The sequence below is a fragment of the Taeniopygia guttata genome, chromosome 1 (genome assembly GCF_048771995.1).
Source record: "Taeniopygia guttata chromosome 1, bTaeGut7.mat, whole genome shotgun sequence".
Lineage (NCBI taxonomy): Eukaryota > Metazoa > Chordata > Aves > Passeriformes > Estrildidae > Taeniopygia > Taeniopygia guttata.
Window position 1 is genome coordinate 111222893 of NC_133024.1, and position 19697 is coordinate 111242589.

Below are 19697 nucleotides of genomic sequence, written 5' to 3' on the forward strand. Positions count from 1 at the left end.
TGTGGTGTGTTGTCCTACATACCCAGGTGTAACAGATGGTTTTCTACCCTCCTTCACTAGTTTGACCTGTTGCTTAACACAGACCATTTACCTGTTTGTTCAGGAGCAGAGTTCTTTCCTGATAGCCCCAGCCTATCAGGCAGCCCCTTGTTGCTTGAGAAATCACCTGAAACATGGATTGGGTGGGGAATCTAATGGCAGAAGGAGTTGTGGAGTTCATTGTGGTTACTCAGTAATTTTTCTCTCAATTATGTTGTAATATCCTGAATTAGGGGGCAAAGTGGGGGTGTTTTAGGGCCTGGGTCCTGTGGGGAAGACACCAGTCCTAGAATGAGCACAGCCTGGGAATTAGGTTCCCTTGTGATGGTTTTACTGAAAAGGTTATGTTATAAATCAGTTCTGCCACAAAGCCCTACCAGACTGAGGGGGGAAAAAACCCAACCCCAATATTAAAACTACCACAACAAAAAAAAAACCCAACAAAACAAATAAAAGGCATTAGTGTGAAAAGAGGCACAATAGTATTTTTATTTCCCTTCCAAAGCTGAGGGCTGTACGCTCTTTTACAAGGAAATGTTACATTCCCTTACTGGGAATTACTGCCCACATATTTATTTCATATTATTGAAGTGCTTGGCTCAAATTCCCTGATAGTCCCTATCAACAAACCTTCATCCTTTTCCTCCCTGCTCTAATCTGTGGGGAGTTTTTTTACCTTGTGTGTTGTGCCATTCCTGTACATTAGCAAAAGTGACAAGACCTGTCAGGGACAGCAGGAATGGATGTAGCTCCAAGTGTGGCACCATACTGTTCCCTCCAGTTCATCATTCTTAAACAATAAATATAAAGGATCTTCAATTTTTCACCTCTCTACTCAGGCGAGCCTGGCATAAGATGCAATTTCACAGTCTGAGGTTAATGCTGAAAAAATAATTTTGGAGCAGCAGGATCCAGACTCACATGGATTGTAAATGTTCAGTATAGATTACTATACTGAATTAATTTATACTTTTTTTTGACAAGCAAAGATAAGCAGGATAAACCACTCTGGTGTGCTGGATGCTGGAGAAAACCAGGCAAACATCCATGTGAGTATGCACTGAAATATACAGAGAAAATAAGTAAAAGCAGACTATACAAAAGCTACCAGTCAGCTTCAATCCTTGAAAAAGCAAATGATTTGTACATGGAGTTCCTTAAAAAAACTCCCCTTACTACTCCTGTAGCAATTTAAAACTGCTGGTGAGTCATTTTGAAAGAAGAAACAGTCCCAATCCTGAAATGAACACTGTTTTGCCAAGTACAATATTTTGAAAATTCAAATGCTGCGTTGTTTTGGTTTCCCAAACTGTGACAAGAGATCCAGTATGGCCATGGCACCCTGGGAACATCAGGAGGAGCAATACCAGCAGGTCAGGGGTGCCCCTGCCCCTGTGCCCAGCCCTGGGGGCACCTCTGGGTGCTGTGTCCAGCTCTGGGGGCACCTCTGGGTGCTGTGCCCAGCCCTGGGGGCACCTCTGGGTGCTGTGTTCAGCTCTGGCTCCCCAGCACAGCAGGGCCAGGAGCTCCTGAAGAGCTGCCACAGCAGAAGGTGATAAAATAAGGGTGTGGAGCATCTCTGCTATGAGGAAAGGCTGAGGGAGCTGGGGCTGTTCTCTAAAGGAGAGACACCTGAGAGGGGACCTCTTTAATGTGTATAAATAGCTGAAGGGGGGGATGGCCAGGGGATGGATCCAGGCTCTGCCACAGGATGAGAGGAACGGGCAGAAACTGATGCACAGAAGTTCCACCTGAACATCAGACAGGACTTCCCTGTGCAGCGACAAAGCCCTAAACAGATTGTCCAGAGAGGCTGTGGAGTTTCCCTTGCTGGAGTTATTCCAGAACCATCTGGACACAGCCCTTTGCTGTGTGCTCTGGGCTGGTCCTGCTGGAGCAGGGAGATGTGACCTGGTGACCCACTGTGGTCCCTTCCAGCCTGACCCATTCTCACAATACTCTCTACACCTCTCTTTTGGAACTGGTACTTGGGTTTGTGGCGTGGGTACCAACTGAGAAAGGCTCTGGCTGTTTCCAGCTGTCAAAGATGTATCCAGATGTGAGAAGAGCACATTCCCTGGGGAAAACAAGAGCTGGTGCCAGCTTCCCACCACCTTTTGATCTCTAGTGGTGTGACAGTGAAGGCTGAGCAGTCACACCATGGTGGCACTGCATAAGGCTTTGGGGGGACTCCACTGCAGGCAACACTTATCTGCAGAGCAAAATATTGCAGCATCTTGCTTCAATACAAAACCCCTGTGTGCTTCTTGCCCTGGAGTGGTGGAACAACCTGAAGGTTTAAACCCTCCGAAATGATTTGTGCCGGCAGGCGCAGCAGGGCTGGATAGATCCAGAATGTGAGATTCAGGAATCATAGAACCATTTAGGTTGGAAAAGACCTCCAAGGATGTGGGAATCCAGGGCTTCCCTCTGGCTGCCCTGGCAGGTCTGGGACCCTGGCAGGGGTCAGGAACCCCCCTGGACAGAGCCCCCAGAGACACTGTCTGTGATCTCTGTCCATGGAACAGAGTTTTCAATCTTACAGGATGAATTACAAGCTTTGAGTGTTTAATATGACTAATAATTAAGTGTGGCACGGGTGCAAAAGTAAAATTTTAGGATTCTAGATAAGGGGTTCAAAGCGGACAAGATGAAAGAAATTGGGTGTGTCTTGTCCTTTTTCTCCTTCTTCATGCCCTCCATGTTTCACTGTGGTGTTGGCATTTTTCTGTTGGTTCAGGCTGGGGACACGCTGTCCAACGTAGGTGACAGATATTGGCACGTTATTGTAAATCCAGCACAGGTAGTTTGTGGTATTTAATGTTTGTACCATCCCACTGAGGGCAGAGCCCCACACGCTGCCCTGCAGGACAGAGCTGCGGCAGGGCAGCAGAACATGTTAGAGATAAACAGAATAAACAACCTTGAAACCAGCACAGACGAATTATGGCTTCTGCTTTGGCAGCGGGGCAGAAAGACAGAGACTTTCTACAATCTCAGAATCATCAATACCTCAAATTCTGACACAAGGAGATCGAGTCCAACCCTTGACTGCTCCCCACCTTGTCCCCAGCCCAGAGCACCGAGTGCCACATCCAGCCCTTCCTTGGACACCTCCAGGGATGGGGACTCCAAACCTCCTTGGGCGGCCCCTGCCAATGTCTAATTACGCTTTGTGTGAAGAAATTCCTTCTAATGTCCAACCTGAACCTCTCCTGGTGCAAGTTGAGACTGTGTCCTCTCACTCTGGAGCGCTGAACCTCAGTGAGCTTGGATGAGGAGGCACAGGCCGGCCTGGGAGCCTGGTGTGGTTTTTGTCCAAAGAAAGGCAACAAAACTGGGGAAGGAGCAGAAACTCTCTGAGGAGCAGCAATTAGAGTAATAAAGTTTAGAGTTAGGACAATTGTAAGACAATAAAAAGCAAAGAATTACGGACGTCCGGATGCTCTTGGACACTAAGTCACATAAAGCATGTCTTGGGAACAAAGGAATCACCCTTAAAACATTAAAATACACTTGTTGCATATTCATATATCCTTCATGGTTATGCATACATTCTATTTAAAACAAGAAACTCTGTTGTACTCTGTTGTACGTAATCCCCATGGTGTCTTCGAGTCTGAGCAAGGCCTGAAGAAATTAGTTTCTTCTGATAAGAAGCCATAAATTCCTCTCCTTTGGAAGATCTAGGTGTTCCTCAAAGCGAGTATCTCATTCGTAAAAAAAAACAAACTCCCCCCCACATACATGGTCTCCATTGGAACCTAAAGCTATATTTAACACACTACTTGAAAAAGGATTAATACAGCATAACTCTGTAACATTACACATATAATATTCATTGTAACATTTGCAAAAAGCCAATCATAAAATACGCGTTTTTCACAACTGATGTGATAACACATCGGAGGTGGCAGTCAGTGCCACGGTCCGACGGACAGGGTGGTGTTGGCTCATAGCTTGGACTGAATGCTCCTGGAGCTCTTTCCCAGCTTATCCGATCTGTCGTTCTGCTTGTGCCAGCACTGCCCGGGAGGAGCGGGAAACCACCCGGCTGCTCCGCCACCTTCAGCGCGGCCACCGCCCGGCCCGGGAGCCGCTGCTGAGGGCTCCGGGTGGCACCGCCCGGGCGGGGACGGGGGTGGCAGCGGCTCGGGCGGTGGGGCGGTGAGGCGGTGGGGCGGTGAGGCGGTGGGGCGTGAGGCGGTGAGGCGGTGAGGCGGTGAGGGAGTGAGGGGGTGAGGGGGTGAGGCGGTGAGGGAGTGAGGGGGTGAGGGGGTGAGGCGTGAGGCAGGGCCATGACCGGGACACAACCGGGGTCGGGGCCGGCCCCGCCGCACTACACTTCCCGCCCTGCTCCGCGCCCGCCCGCTCCGGCTTCCGCTGGCGCGTGGTTTCCGGAGCGGATCGGAACCCGGAGCGCGGATCCGATCCGGGTCTGGCCATTCCCGGGGCAGGTAACGCCGGCTCCCCGCGCTCCTCCCGCCGCGCCCTCCCCGCCGCCCCCGCCCGGGACCCTCCGCGCCCGCCCCGGCGCGGCTCCTCCCGCCGCTCCCCGGCCCAAGCGGCGGGGCCGGGCCGGGCGCGGCGGCCGCTCCGAGCGCTCCCGGGGCGGCGGCGGTGGTGGCTGCGGCCGCGCCGCCGCCTCCTCCTCCTCCTCCTCCTCCGCCGCCGCCGCCTCCTCCAGGCCGCCTGTTCTTTGTTACAGCGGCCGGGAGGGCGGTAGCGAAGGGGGCGAGGCGGGTCCGAGGCAAAACCCGGCGGAGCCGCTCCCGGATCCCGGGCCCCGGCGGGTCCCTGAGGGGCGGGCAGGGCGCGGAGCCGGCGGGGATGCGGGGCCGGCAGCGGGGGGCTGGGGATGGAGGGCGCTGGGAGCTCCCAGGTGCGAAAGAGGAGGAGGAGGGAGGTGCGGGGATGCTGCCCTGCCCCGCCGTGTGCCCCGGGAGAGGGTGCGGTGGGAGAGACAAAAGGGGGAGAGCAGCGGTCTGCGGGGCTTCGAACACGTGAGATTTTCTGCAGTTTTCTGCTCAGGGCCATTAAACTTTGCGTGTAGTTTATCCGCGCCATCGCGGGAAGTGCTGGGAAGGGCAGGTGGCACAGACCCCGCCAGCTGCTGCGGTACTCCCTGCCCCCCTGGCTGGCCTAGAAATCGTCTCCCTCCTCAATAATAATTGATAGAACGGCCCTAATTTTCTGAAGAAACACAAGGCCTCGCTGTAGTTTGCCAGATGTTCTGCAATTCCTTTGAGCGGTAGCATGAACAAGTTCTGCTACATCATGAGGAAAACTGCGCTTTTAAGCGCATCCTTCCACATGCATATGTGCAGCACGCATCTGCTTGTGCTCTCAAGTTATCCACACACACAGCATTCTCAGTCTGAAGAAAGGGTAATTTTAATTCTACCGTGTTGATCATTAAGTTCAAACACAGATTTTCAGGCATTCTGTTAATTTTTCTGACCTACTTTTTTTTTTTTTTTTACTCCATTAGCAAGATCAAAATGGCTCAACTTAGCACTTGAGCCTGATATCTTTCTTCAGCAGTTTATAAGGAGAAAGTGTGATTTTATATCCATTCTTAAATTTTTACAGCTCAAATGGTTCCCTGACAGTATCTTTGCACCTCATGGGCTGCAAGCAGGTACCTGTGATGCTGCAGCTCCTCGGTGTCTTCATTTGGGTTCCCTGAAGTTCCAGATGTGCTCCAAGACTTGTGTCACAGCTGGAATTTTTGTGCATAGCTGTGTGGCTCTACACTCGGGCATAAAATCACTCATCTAATTATAAAAAAATGTGGTTTTCTACTCTTTTACTGCTGTCAGAATTAGGATTTGTACTGGGTCTAATTTTGTCTGTGTGGCTTTTCTCCTGATTATTGACTGCTAATGATTACTCTCTGTTTCATATAAAAAATAATTGGAACTCCCAGAAGCTTTGATTATCCCTGCAAGACAAGAACAGAATTAGGAGCAGTGGGATGAATGACTTCATGGAGTATTTTTCTGTTACAAATGAGAAAAAAAAATAATCAGAGGCGGCCCATAGCAACAGCAGATGAGGGCAAAAACAATCCTGCAGCCTGTCTTCAGTGCCATCATGAGTGGCACATTGTGACTCTGTTTACCCGCTGGAGCGGGTGGCATCGTGTGGTTTATTTCAAAAACCGCTGGGAAATGCAGCTGAGCTCAGGGAGGAGGAGTTGTAAAGCACACGGGTGTAAATGGGGATTGTAAAGCAGGCGGCAGTGTTTGTTTGGGAGCGAGGGGTGAGGAGGGATCAGGAGTGCTGTGAGTGCAGAACAGCAGAACCCTCGCTGCAGAGAGGGAGCTGCGCTAATGCAGATCGCTGAGGCTGCATGAGGCACCTGTGAGGGCCCTTCATGCTTCCTCCCCATCACCTTGAGCAGCGCTGATGGTTCCTCCGCCCCTTTGTTGCTATTTTCATCTGAAGGCTCCTGTAATGTCACTTGTCCCCAGTTTGCCAAGGATGCGACACAGCGACATCCTGGAGGGTGAATGCCTTTGGTGGTGTGGCTGCACTGTGCCTCTGGACCACTGACCAAGGCCATTATTTGTTAATTCAGCCATATTTAGGATTAAAGTTTTGTCAGGGCATGCCCCTCTTGAAATAGTGCAAAGTATCAAAAATGTTGGTTAAAAAGCAAAGCAAACCAATTTTGACATCAACTTATACCACTTGTTTTTGCAGTGCTGTGCTTGGATTCCCCTAAATACCTGTTGCATTGTTCACCTTGCTTTCAGGACAAGAGCTTTTGGGGAAATTTCCTGAGTTGCTGTTCATGCTCGGCACTGGGCTTTTGTATAAATGTTTGTCCTGTTATTTGAGCTTAGTCCCTAAAAGCTGCAGCCCAGAAAGGGCCAGTTTCTGGCATGGATGGGGAGTGTTTGCCCCTTACAGCAGTGAGTGTTAGGGAGGGATCCTGCTGCTGACAGACAAGTGGAGTTGGGGAGGGCAGTGCTTGAAGAGTCCTGATCCTGAGTACTGCCTGTGCTCCCACATTTCTGGCTTGGCTTTTGTTTCTGTAGTCACCAATGCTTTATCTGTTTCCAAACAGGGCTCTGTCAGTTTGGTTTGTCATGTTTCCTCTCCCTCTCACAGACTCAGGCTCTCACTCCTTCCTGTCCTCCTCTTGGCCAATGCACTTGCTGTTTTGCAGCCTCACCCCTCTCAGACTTGGGTCATGATCTTCATGTTGCTTTGCCTCTCTTCTGAGGCATTGGCAAAATTGCTGATTTGAGGAGGAGAGCTTTTTTGGGGTAGAAAAGGGAAAAAGCTCTCTCCTAGGTCCTGCTTGTACTGTGGTCTTAGCCATACATAATCAGACTTTATGCCAACCATAGTTTAATTGTTGAGGGGCGATAGTCTTCTTCTATATTAAAAACTTCATGCAAGTTTTTAATATAGACTGACACTAATGAAGCGAATATAGATTAACCTTATTTAACTGTGAAATCAAATTGGTTAGTTCATTGCATAGAAGGCTAGTGACAGAGGCAGGATTTTATTTCCCCAAGTTTTCTGGTGCTCAGTACTACAGTATCCCTTTGCCTCTGGAAGAGATCTGTGATTTGTCTGCAGTTTTTAAGATTACTTTGTTTATTAAATAAGTAATCTACCTTTCAGAGATTGTTTTTTTAAACTACAGTTCAATAAAATGTTGTACTGGGCCTTGTTCTTGCAGTGGTTGCTGCTGACCTGCATTATCTTCTGGCCCTGTGTGTTCTGAGGTTCCACAGGAGCTTTTTAGCAGGGGATGCAGGAGTGACTGGAAGTTTGTCAGAGATGGGGAGCAGCAGGAGACAGCATCTCCTCACAGAGAAATGCCTGAGAACCCACAGACATTGAGGCTTCTTTGGTAGTGATGTCTGCAACACATGTAATGATACAGCAATCTCAGGGGGCTTCTTAAAAACGTCAATTTCTTTAATTTTCCATGGATAGTCATTCAGGGGCATTAATGTGTTTGGGTGGGCTCTGGGTCAGTCAGCTCCATTACTTCACAAAGGGATGTTTATATTATACAGAAAGTAAAAGTCAATTTTACTAACTAACTTTGTCTTTTGTATTTTGGCAGGTTTAAAATAATGGCTGAAGATGGCAGTGAGGAGATTATGTTTATTTGTAAGTATTAGGAAAAGGATCTAATTCTCACTGTGTGTGACATGTCTACTCAGAATGCTTGAAATTAAAGACTAAACCAGACTTAAGATTTTATTTAGAAAAACTGCTTTTTGTAAAGGAGGCTCAAACAGCTAATGGGTGAACAGAGAGGAGATTGTGTAATTTAAGCATACACATTCTGATGCTGTTGGCAAACACACAGTGAAACCTCTGAATGTGAGTAACCAGCACAGCTTTTTCATGGCTGAAGTGAGTGAGATTGAAGGTCTAGCACTCGTGTAAGCTCTTTGTTTATACAAGCAGCTCCAGCAGCCGGGGGTGTCTGGGGATAACTCTGACCTCTGGCCTCACTTGGGGATCTGCACCTCCACAGCAGGGCCAGGCAGACTCATAATTCTTTCAGAACAAGCCCAGCTGCCCTGGCAGGTATCCCTCATGGCATTCACTGCCTGTGCTTCTTGCTGTGCCCTCTGTGTAACCCTGAGTGCCAGGCTGGGCTCTGTGGCTGGTTCTGGGCTCCTGAGGTGCTGGGGGGTGAGGAAAGGCTGCAGCACTGCTGTGCCCAGGCTGGGCAGTGTCCTGTGCTTGCTGCAGCTGGGCTGGCAGGCTTGGCTCCCACGTTAATCCTCTCCTTTGTCAGCAGCCTGCACATGCAGGACCTGGTGTCACAGTGGAAAAGAGTTAATGGACGTGGATGTGAGCAGAGAGGGCCCAGATGTTGTGGATCCAGTCAGAATGGAGCACATCCTGGGTTTTTTGATCCACAGTGTTTTACCTCTGATGGTTCCACAGCTGCATTTATGGCAACTATCAGAAAATTCAGTTTTCTCCCTCCACCAGCTTCCTTCAAAAATAGTGTTGACTCTTCGCCTTTTTACTGAGGTGCAGATACCAATAGTGGTTACCTTGTCTTCCCCTTCATAAAAAGATTCTTGTGGACAGCAAAAAGAGTGGGGATGTGATACCACTCCTAATTAGGTAGAAGGTGTCACACAACATGATTTTCTTCCTTGGAGTGGGGACTGTGGTCACTGGGCTTTTTCTTGTGCTCTCTGCAATTAGTTTTTCCCGCAGGATATGAGAACTGCTTATGTTCTGAGAAAGTGAGTTACTATAAATGACACTGCACTCCCAATAATAAACATGTTTGAATATGTATTTCATAGACAAGAGAATTCTGGAATTTTTCTTTTTATTAAGTGTGTGAATACAGCATCCCTGGGGTATTTTATGGTTATTTCCATGCTTGTTTTTGTGTTTCTCCTGTGCCTGTAATCTCTTGAAAGTGTCACATATGGTGGGTGTAACAGCTTTGGGGAATGGCTGCTGTAGGGGATCTCTTGGATATTGAGCTGTGCCACAGAATGTCATTGTCATATTGCCCTGGCTTTGGTCATTCCTCTGCAAAGGAGTGAGAGGAATGTCTGGCTTATTCCTGCCTGCAGTTGTGGGCAGTGCTGTCTGCACCTTTCAGAGGCTTATCTTTGCAGAAGTGAGGAATGCCCTGGTGCAGTCAGGAGATGAGGAAAATGACAAAGTGCTTTTTCCTTTGGACAGCAAAGCCTGTTGGAGAAACTGTTGCTCAGGCTATTCCTTCCTGTCTCCTTGGTTATGACAACCCTTTATGGATAACAGTCCATTTCTTTTCAGCAGTCAGGTTTACACTTTCCTCTGCCCTCTCTGGTTTGGGAAATTTGCTTTTATCCCAGATTATTTCAGTAATATTAAGGGCACACCTGGAGCAAGGGAATGGTGGAACAGTGAACAGGACAGCTGTAGGCTGAGCTTTGCTGCTGGTGCTCTGTGAGTAGTACTTGCCCATGGATCTTTTCCTCTGGTACAATAACTCTTTGGTTCTGTACAGCAAACCAGGCTGGGAAATACCTTCAGCTGAAAAATCATGTGAGGAGCTGGTTGTTTCATCCCTTGGCTCACCAAAAGGCAGCACAAACAGCTCAACAGGAGGCAGTGACCAGGCTTGGGGGTTGCACCAGCCAGAAATGCTGTTTGTCAAATATATGTATTTTTTCACTACTAAGCTGGTTTTGTTGCCAGAAGAAATGTGAAGCAGCTTGGAATCCCTTGTTTTAAGAAGTCTTTTTATTTGCTGGGATGAATGCTTGGTGGGGGGAGAAGCTTCCAGTTAGGAAGTAGCTTTGTCAGAGGAGATATACCTTGGAGTTACTTGGCTTTTGTCCTGTCTTCCCAAAAAAAGGTGTAAGGACCCTTACATTCCACCTTTTTAGGGTTTTCCTGACTTGCCTTTGTAAGCTTGGAGCTCAGATGCAAAAGGCACCACAGCAATATAACCCCTGAGTGATGATCTCTCCTGAAGCTGTGTCAGCAGCTGACCAAGCAGGGCAGTTTGACAGCTATTTTTTTCACAGTGAAGCAGTGTATAAGCATTTGGAATCCTGTTAAGTTAGCTTATTTTAGAAAGCCTCAAATTATCTTTGTCTGAAAATTGTTTCTCAGGAACCACTCAGTTCTGGGTAATTTACAGCCAGATAAACTAAAAGTTAATTTAGCTAAGCTGACAGTGAATTAGATGGCCAGAGTGTGCTGTGCAGCCAGCTGACTTGTCTGGAAAGGCACCAGGAGGTCCCTTGGAGGTCTCTGTCCTGCCCTGTGGGTGAGAAATGTGTGTGGCCAGGCAGAGCTGGGCTCCCAGGACATGCTGGTGCCCTGCTGAGCCCTGTGCCAGTTCTGCTGCTGGTCCTGGGTTTGTGCCTCCTCTCACTGGAAGTAGCACACTACCCAAGCTGTTCATAACAGCCCAGCTCCTGGGGAAGGCAGTGATGTGGTTTTCTTTACCTGCTACGTGTTGCAGCACTTTATCTGAAGAATAATGCCATCTTTAAGCAGAATATTTATTGTGGGTGTAAGGCATTTATTTTCCTTTGTGGGAGAATTTAAACAATTGTATTCTGATGGTGCTGATCACAATGTGTGTTACCTCACCTGCAGAGCTGCCAGCAATCCACTCAGTGCTCAATTATTTATGTTCTTTTAAGCAATATAAATAAATATCTGCCTCTCTACGTATGTACTTTACCTGGTGCTAGGTTTCTCTTGAAAGAGGGAGGGAACTGTCTTACAAAAGTGTTTTCCACCAACCTTTTCTGTTTGGTTCCTTGCAGGGTGCGAGGACTGTGGGCAGTACCACGATTCAGAGTGTCCTGAGCTGGGCCCAGTGGTGACAGTCAAAGACTCCTTTGTGCTGAGCAGGGCAAGGTAAGAAATGTTTGTGTTAATCCTGACTAACCCAATGCCCATGTTAGTCAGTGGATATCATGCTGACAGCTGGAAACTGAAGTCCCAGAGGATGACAGAAATCTATGGAAAGCACATGGTCTTGATTAAATAGAAAAATTGATGCATGCACTTAAGTACTGCACTGAATAGAAGCCAAAAAAATAATTTGCTGCTCATCAGGACTTGGTTTCTTTGCTGAGATTTCTGGCAAGAAGTTAGGTGGTGCCAGATGGGGTGATGACTTCTGTCGTGGTTGAGTACCTGCCACTTTTATCCCCCTTAGATACACCAGATTCATTTCAGAGAAGTGTGTGAGGATTTTTTCATTCATGTGTATGAGTTCTCTCATTCCTCCACTTAGAAGCAAAACAAGTTGTTCTCATTATTGTGGGTTTTTGCAAATGATTAGGGGTAATAGTTCTGTCAGCAAATCTGCGACAGCGCAGCAGAAACACTCATGTTTGCCAAAAGAAACAAATAGACTCAATCTAGTTGGGAGAAAACAACACTGAGTAGTGTTTACAGGCAGAGACAATCAGACCCTGTCAGCAAAATTCATATTAAGGTGTAGAATGTAAGGCTAAGGAAAAGAGCCAACCTTTATGAAGGTGTAATACAGATCCAAAAAGGGAAATGTTCAGATGGCTTTGTGTGTTATATAATGTGTGCAGGGCTTCCATATTTCTTCTTGGGAAGTCACAGGCAGAAAAGAGGCACGTGGGCAGCAAGTCTGGCACATCCTGGCTGTGTAGGCCATGCTGTGCATTCCCAGCATCATTTTATAGCAAATACTGGTGTGCTGGATCTGCCACCTGGGTGCCACCACCCCTTGGCCACAGCAGGATGCTCTTGGTGTCCCACCAAGTACAGTGGCTGCCCTGTGCAGGAGCTGTCCCTGCTTTTCTTGGCCTTCCCAGAAAAGGAATTTCCCTGCAGTTCCTGCTAGGCACTGCCTTCCTGTGCCTGGAAACCTGCCCTGGATGATCCCCTCCAGCAGCTGTTAATGGTTAACAGCCCTGACACTACAGGTGCTTGAGGTAATTTAAAAATACCTGTTGGAATAATAGAATAATAAGCGAGGGAGGTGCTTTTATTATATACAAAAAATGTGCAGTGCAGTAAGTGTCTAGCCAGTACTACACACATTCCATGACAAACTACTATTTCCTACCTTTTTCTATTTTTTAACTTGCACTTTAATGTTGAGATGTTCCAACTGGGAATGTTTGCAGATACGGTGCATGCTCTGGTTTTCAATCTCCTTTTGACATGCAAATGCAAAGTTTTCCCTAGTGGAAGTGTGGGCTGCTGGACCATAGACTCGAAAGCAGAATTAAAAATTGACTTTTTTGCAGATAAATGTATTTATTTTCCTGAAGAGTTTTCAGCTGAAATCAGGTAAGATAAGAAAATGAAGGAAGAAATTTAATTGCAGCCTGTACATCTGGGTAACAGTAACTGAAAATGAGTTATCTGAGGTCGAGGGCAAGTTTAACCACAAACTGTTTATGAATCTTTTAAGAACAGTCTGCTTGCTTAACCATGTTTGTTGTTCCCTCTGTCTTACTGAAAAAATAAAATGTATGCTTTATGGTTAGAAAAGAAGTGTAGAGAAACATCTGCTGAACTTCTCTGTCTCTATTGCTGCTTATTGTATGTTTCAAACTGAAAGTATTTTTTTCAATTCATTTTCTTATCACTGTGATTCCAATCTTTTTGTATTTCCTTTTATCTAGGCAGTAAAGCAGTTCTGCCAGTATCAACCTCTACAGGGTGGTCAGTAGCCTGTCTGATTATTTTTAGCTTTTCATCTGTTAGCACAGACATGAAAAAACAGAATTGCATTTGGTCTGTAAAACCAATACCCTGGGGCCAGTCATGTGAATTTTTGGGAAGATGTTCTCTGTGTATTATATGTAGTAACAGTATTTGCTACATCTAGTTCTTCTCAGAAGCAAGTTTGGTCAAAAAGAAAAGAGAGGCTGGGAGCACAGAAACACTTGTGTTTAATGCTGACTTCTTTCTTCCACGGGTTCCTGCAGTGCATAACTGTTACTGGATGAGGTGGTGTTCAGCCAAAGGTTGAACTTCCTGATCTTGGAAGTCTTTTCCAACCTAATCAGTTCTGTGATTTTGGTTTTTTTTCTCTCTCTTAAATTCTTAGATCATCTCTGCCTTCTAATTTGGAGATCAGACAGCTGGAGGATGGGACTGAGGGAGTGTTTGCTCTGACTCAGCTGGTGAAACGTACCCAGTTTGGCCCCTTTGAATGCAAGAGAGTTCTCAAGCTGGAGAAAGAATCCGTTTTTCCCCTGAAGGTAAGACACAGAATTTGTAAAGCAGTAAATAGCAAGGAGTCAGTTTTACGTGTGATGAATTAATGCTAATGCTATGAAAACAAATATATGAAGGGGGATTATTTGGAACATCTTTTAGGTGTGCCCTGTAAGAAATGAGCTAAACAAGCATTCTCTGGGCAAGGAACAGAAGAACCAAACTAGAAGCTCAGTACTTTTAATGAGTCTCTTCAATTTTTTTGAATTCGCCTAATGATCCACATATGCATTAGGTTTATGGAACATGCAAAATAAGTGGGGCTTTTTTCTCTCCTGCATTGTTTTATTCCTCTCTTGACAAGTTTTGGTAGTAAAAATGCTACATTAAGAATAAAATTCAGTCTTAGTTTCTACTAATATCTAATGCCCTCAGAAGTAAAGATTTAGAAATGTGCCTTGGACTGCTGGTTATTTAGATACCTTTCCACTCATGTGTGCAGTAATTTTTTGGGAAACTGGTGGGTATAGCAAGAATTCTTGGGATGATTTTGTTCAGTTTATTCCCATCTTGCTCTTGGTCTTCTGTCTCATCTGAAGGTGTGACTAAATGAAAGATGCCTGATGCAGGACTTGAGGCTTGCTTTGCTTCTGATGTCCTCTGAAAAGAAACCACTGCAAAAGCAGAAAATAACTCATTTTCCCTTAACTTTGTATCACTTCTTAGGCTTTTTATTCCATGCACATTTTGCTTGGCAGGTGTTCCAGAAGGAAGGGCCCCTGGTGTATTTTGACACCACGAACGAAGATGATTGCAACTGGATGATGATGGTGCGCCCAGCCACCGAGTATGAGCATCAAAACTTAACAGCCTTCCAGCATGACAATGACATTTACTTCACCACCTGCCAGGACATCCCCCCGGGGACTGAGCTGCGAGTGTGGTATGCAGCTTTTTACGCCAAAAAAATGGAAAAGCCAGTGCTGAAGCAGGTCACTAGTGTTGCCAATGGTATGTGTGGGGGCCTTTCTTCCTTCCTAAGGGCCCGGTGCTGGCAGGGACTGATAGTCCCTGGCTGTTGGAGTTGACAGTGCTGTTTATCCAGTAGGTTCTTATCCTGCAGAATCAGGCCAGCCTGCAAACGTGAGTCCTCTGCAAGAGGAAAGTGGAGATTCTTCATCGTGATACAGCCAGGTTTTTTTAAAACAGGTGGCCTAGTTAATGGTTCAGCCTCTTCAGAGTGGACAGACTGGATAAATAGTCCTTAACTAAAGATTTGGTGGTTGTATCAAATAATTTCTGGGTAGGACAGCAAAGGAGCTCAATTATCAGAGAAATCTGTGTGCAGATTTGCTAAAAAAGACATTCTTCAGTTGCAGTGAAAATGGTTTGATTTTGCACAGATCTGTTACAGTTGCAGTGAAAATGGTTTGATTTTGCACAGATCTGTTACAGTTGCAGTGAAAAAGGTTTGGTTTTGCACAGATCTGTTACAGTTGCAGTGAAAATGGTTTGGTTTTGCACAGAGCTGTTACACAGCTCTAAAAAACTAGATTTCTTTTAAGCAGCTTCACATGGGACCCACTAGAGTAAGATCCATGTGGCTGTGCATTGGAAAGAAAGGCAGCAGATATTTTAGAATCTGAATTAGAATTGCCACAAGTTCCAGTGTTTTCCCCTTTGTTTTGTCCTACTTTTCCATTTCTACAGCTGAAAGGCAAGATCCTTTAGTATTGCAAGGGCATTTTCTTCCTGCTCTTGAGCTGGGAGTACTCCCTGGATGTTATTACTGCTCTGCTGGGTATAATTTGGGGTGACAAATTTGGGAAGAGGCCATTGCAACCAGTGTCAGCTTTATGGCTGCCCTTGATCCTAAGCAGAGTCTCAAGTGCTACATCTGAATCGATGCAGTTGACGTGTTTCTGAACTCTGAGACATTTCCAGTTGGTATTAACTGAGAGGTTTCATATTTTCCCTCTTTAATTTAACCTGTTCATGCATGTTTTGGGGATTGTGGGTATTTAAAAATAATGTTGATGTATGCCCTGCAGTCTTTGTTCAGCACTTCATGGTACACTCCAGAATATTTAAGGCACAGTGGGTGAGATTCAGCTATAAGAATGCCCTGGTTAAAATTTTCCATTAGAATGTTATTTGCAGGCCTGTTACAGGTTAAAACTTTCTGACTGTGGTTGCTGCCCTCAGCACAGAGCAAGAGTCAAAGGGTCTGGGCAGTAAAGAAGATGAATGAACTCTTTTTATCTCTTCACAGATACATCCTTGGTAGCAATGGAGTCTGATAAAGAGGGGAATAATAAGGTCTCTTCAAAACCTTCATCTGCTGTCTTACCTCATAAAAAAACCAAGAAATCCAGCCTACTAGCAGCTGATCCAGCAGGTATGCAAAATTACAGTGCTCTTAAGGAAGATAAAGGATAGATACAGGTTTGCAGAGCTGTTAGGTGCAACACTCCTACATGTGTATTATGGATGTATAACTTCTGGCAAATACAATTTAGAGAGGATTTAAAATCCTGATTTTTTTCGTTTCATTTTCATGGGCACAGTACTTAAAGTACATACACAGGTTAAAAAATGACAGAGGGGCCAATAAACTTCTAGGCAGATTATTTTCATGAAAACCACAAGTGGTCCTGACTTTGGAGGTGGTTAGTGCTGGACGGGAGTAATCCCCAAGAAAATCTTCATTCTGCCTGTGCAAAGTGTAGTAATTCAAACAATCAGGTCAAGTTCTAGAAGAAAACATTCCAAATATTTGGAAAGTACAAGAACACTGGCCATCCTCAAATTACAATATATGCCACAGTATATGCCACTATTAGAATTCAGACTGTTCTAAATTACAGAAACTCAAATTTCAATAAACTTATAAGCAATACATATCCTCCTGGCAAAGAACACATGGCTTAGGAAATATCTGGTAGTGTCTTAGGAACTCTGTCCCAAAGATTCATTACAAAGCAGTGCTCCCTCCACCTAGTCTCTGCAAAGTGGAAGTGACATTAAGAACCCACTTAACACAAATTTCAAAAATTACACTCAGAATACACAAGATCAAAAGAAAACCATTCTAGGTCTGCTGTTTGAGAGGTTATTTTCCTAAACTTTGCTTATTAAAAGTAGCTGGGAGGAAAGGAGGGAAGTTGTTGCAGACGTGTACAGAGGATCCATTTGTCAGCTTGGGTTCTGTCACAGCTAAACTGTGAAGTTGACTGGGGAGTTGTCTTTCACTTTGGCATTACTGATTTTTCCAGAGGTAAAATGAAGAATTGGAATAGCCCCTACTACATCCTTCACCCTACTGCCTGAAAGTTCAACTTCAGTAGAAACAAAATGCTGCCTTTATATTTTGGGAACCCTGAGGTGTTCCCACTGATTTGGTATTTCCAAAACAAAATTTTCTTCTTTTGATTCTGTTTGCCTCAAGTCATACCAAGCAGTTGCCAGCTGTCAGATCTGTGGTTCCAAGTCAGCCAGGTTGCCTTGGAAGCCTGAGGAAGTGGGAACTTAAGAAGGACCTGACTCTTCCTGACAAACCAGTACAGGGAGTAACTAAGGAGCAAGAGAAGTGCAGAGACAGGCACAGTGAACTTACACAGAGTGTTGGTTTGCTGCTTTTGTCCTCCTGGACAGAGTCCTCAAGTAGTTCTTTATGCAGCTGTGAAGAGGGAATTTTTGTTGCTGTATTGCCAAGTGATTTTTTTATTAATTTGTTTATTGCAGCATGGATGAGATCACACCTCTGTAGTGCAGAATGTTGAATGTATCTTGCAGCAGGGAACAGCCTCTGCCTCAGAGAAACCTTTATTTTGGTTTAAGAGCCAACACTGAAAAGAAGGAGGAACTTTACTGTCCCTTTACAGATGGGGTCCTCAGGCAGAGAGAGATGAGCTGGCATGTAATGATCATCTAGGAAATCTGTGACAGAAACTGAGGCACAATTTGAACTCCCTGTGCTGCCATTCACTTACCCTGACTTCAGTGTCATCCTCCTCCTCTGCAGGAGGAAGCTTATTCATCTTTTTGTGTGCCAAAAAAATCTCTGAATCAGTCCAGATTTATCAGATCCTCTTGACAAATTCAAAGATATCATATAAGGGCTGAAATACAAAGGACCGTGAACAGAGTTGCTCTTCCTATTTTATTTTTTTTTATTCCAGTTTCATTTTTGCCCTAAATTCTTCACCTTTCTTGAGTTGATGTATTAATTAAAGTATTAGTATGGTGATTTCATAGCACATCTAATTAGTGAAACTGCTGAAATGTGTGTTTTCATTGTCCTCACCCTTACTTCCATTAATCCAAATGTTCTTACTTTGCAATGCCCTTCACAGAGATGTCTCATGCTTCTGTCCTCAGCTAACCCATAAGAAGACTGGTAGCTCTGGTTTTAAAGGTGCTAAAAATTGCTTTATGTCATGCCTTTTATGAACACAGTTCTTTAGAAAGTGATAAAGGAGCCCTCAGGATTTTACAAGGGCACTGATACTCTCTCCTGGCATCATTTATATCTTCTGATAGTTCAACTTTTCCTGTTGGGAGAATCCTGAAATGGTCCCAGCTGCTCCCAGGGGCCTCTTGCTGCTTAAATTGTACCTTGTGATAGTCAGGGAATTACTGCAAGATAAACAAAGCTACAGGGGTTTTACCACCTCCCCATTTTCAGAGTATTTCAGTATTTCTTGTTGTGATTTAGTGAACACTCCAGAAGGCAGTGGAACAGCAGAAGCAAAGCCCAACCTGTGGACGTGTAAAGTGTGTTCATCTGCTTTCCAAGAGCCCCAGCTGCTGACAGGTAGGAAGTGCTAGAAATTCATGGGAGAGCACTGAGAATCATCAGCAGAATTCTGCTCTCCCATGGCTGTGAAGCCATGCTCCATCCATGGTGCAGTAAGGCAAAAGATTTAAATTTTGTGTTCCTCTAAGGAAAGCAGTAGTAGGGAAGGTAGAACAAGGATATTTTGGATGTTTTGACCATGGCAGTGTTCAGTCTCTGGACAAACAGCTGTAATGTTGAATCTAGAAAAAATAAAACTGATATCTAGAAGATGATGTGGCTGGCAGGAAGCTCAAGGATGGGGAGCTGCATGAGCAGTGTAAAGGTCAATGATGCCAGGTTATACTTTGTGATGTTGTCCATCTGTTGTCAATTTATGGCACAGATTTAGTGGGTTTTTTTCTGCATTTCATTTGCAGCTGTTTTATGCAGTTTTTTCAGAAGAGCTTAAAATTATTTAGAAGCTTTGGCCATTTGGTGAATCTTTTTTGAAAAGGGGACTTAGGTCAGTAAATAATTTGGGCATTTGGAAAAACGTGCCCATTATTAGAAACACAGACTTTTTACTGTGATATCAACAAATCTTAAAAATCCAGTTCTTGTGACTGTTGAATAAATTGTAGGCTTTGATTTTTGAAGGTATTGTGACTGCTTTTGAAATAATTTGAAGTAAGTCTCTGCAAACTGAAATAGACCTGATAGATGGGCTTCAGCTAGTTCCATTTGAGAATTTTAAGGAAAATTTCTTCCTCAATCTCCTGTTCTTCCCTGTCCACCCAGAGCACTTGCTGAGTCACCTGGAACAAGCCAAAGGTGCCTCCCCAAGCAGCCAAAATGATGCTGAGAAAGCAGAGAAGGCAGCAGAGGCTGTGCCAGCAGATCAGCCAGTGGCAAGTGATGCAGCCAGTGCCAGCACAGACTCAAGGAGAAAGGCCAGGAGGGGAAGAAAAGCCAAAACAGCAAAAGTAGAAACACCTCTTGTCATTGATGAAGAGAAAGATTCCACAGGTAAAACAGAAATATAGAAAATTCTAAGCAATGTATCTGCTTATACATTTGTGACGATTTCTTTGCAGAAAGGCCTAAAAAGCAGCGAGAGACAAGATGGAGGTTTTTAGTTAGATCACTAAAGCTGCCAATTTACAAGTTTGTTAGTTATTTCTGAGGGCCTTGAAGGCAGCACCTACAG

At 45.2% G+C, this 19697-nt stretch overlaps 1 protein-coding gene across 7 annotated transcripts in view; it reads left to right on the plus strand.

The window, feature by feature from the left end:
- The first annotated feature begins 4367 nt into the window (after window positions 1–4367).
- The window catches only part of PRDM15 (PR/SET domain 15), a 33349-nt gene continuing 18019 nt past the window's right edge, over window positions 4368–19697 (plus strand). For 3 of the 7 annotated variants that reach the window (XM_030283747.4, XM_030283757.4, XM_030283768.4), the window contains exons 1-8: window positions 4368–4496; window positions 8135–8181; window positions 11322–11415; window positions 13601–13754; window positions 14469–14721; window positions 15983–16108; window positions 18428–18526; window positions 19289–19516. In XM_030283747.4, coding sequence (XP_030139607.4) covers window positions 8145–8181; window positions 11322–11415; window positions 13601–13754; window positions 14469–14721; window positions 15983–16108; window positions 18428–18526; window positions 19289–19516 — 991 coding nt within the window. In that variant the 5' untranslated portion in view covers window positions 4368–4496; window positions 8135–8144. Of the gene's footprint in view, window positions 4497–8134; window positions 8182–11321; window positions 11416–13600; window positions 13755–14468; window positions 14722–15982; window positions 16109–18427; window positions 18527–19288; window positions 19517–19697 lie in introns of those variants that run through there. The other 4 variants (XM_030283735.4, XM_030283775.4, XM_072935611.1 and 1 more) reach the window with 4 other exon arrangements.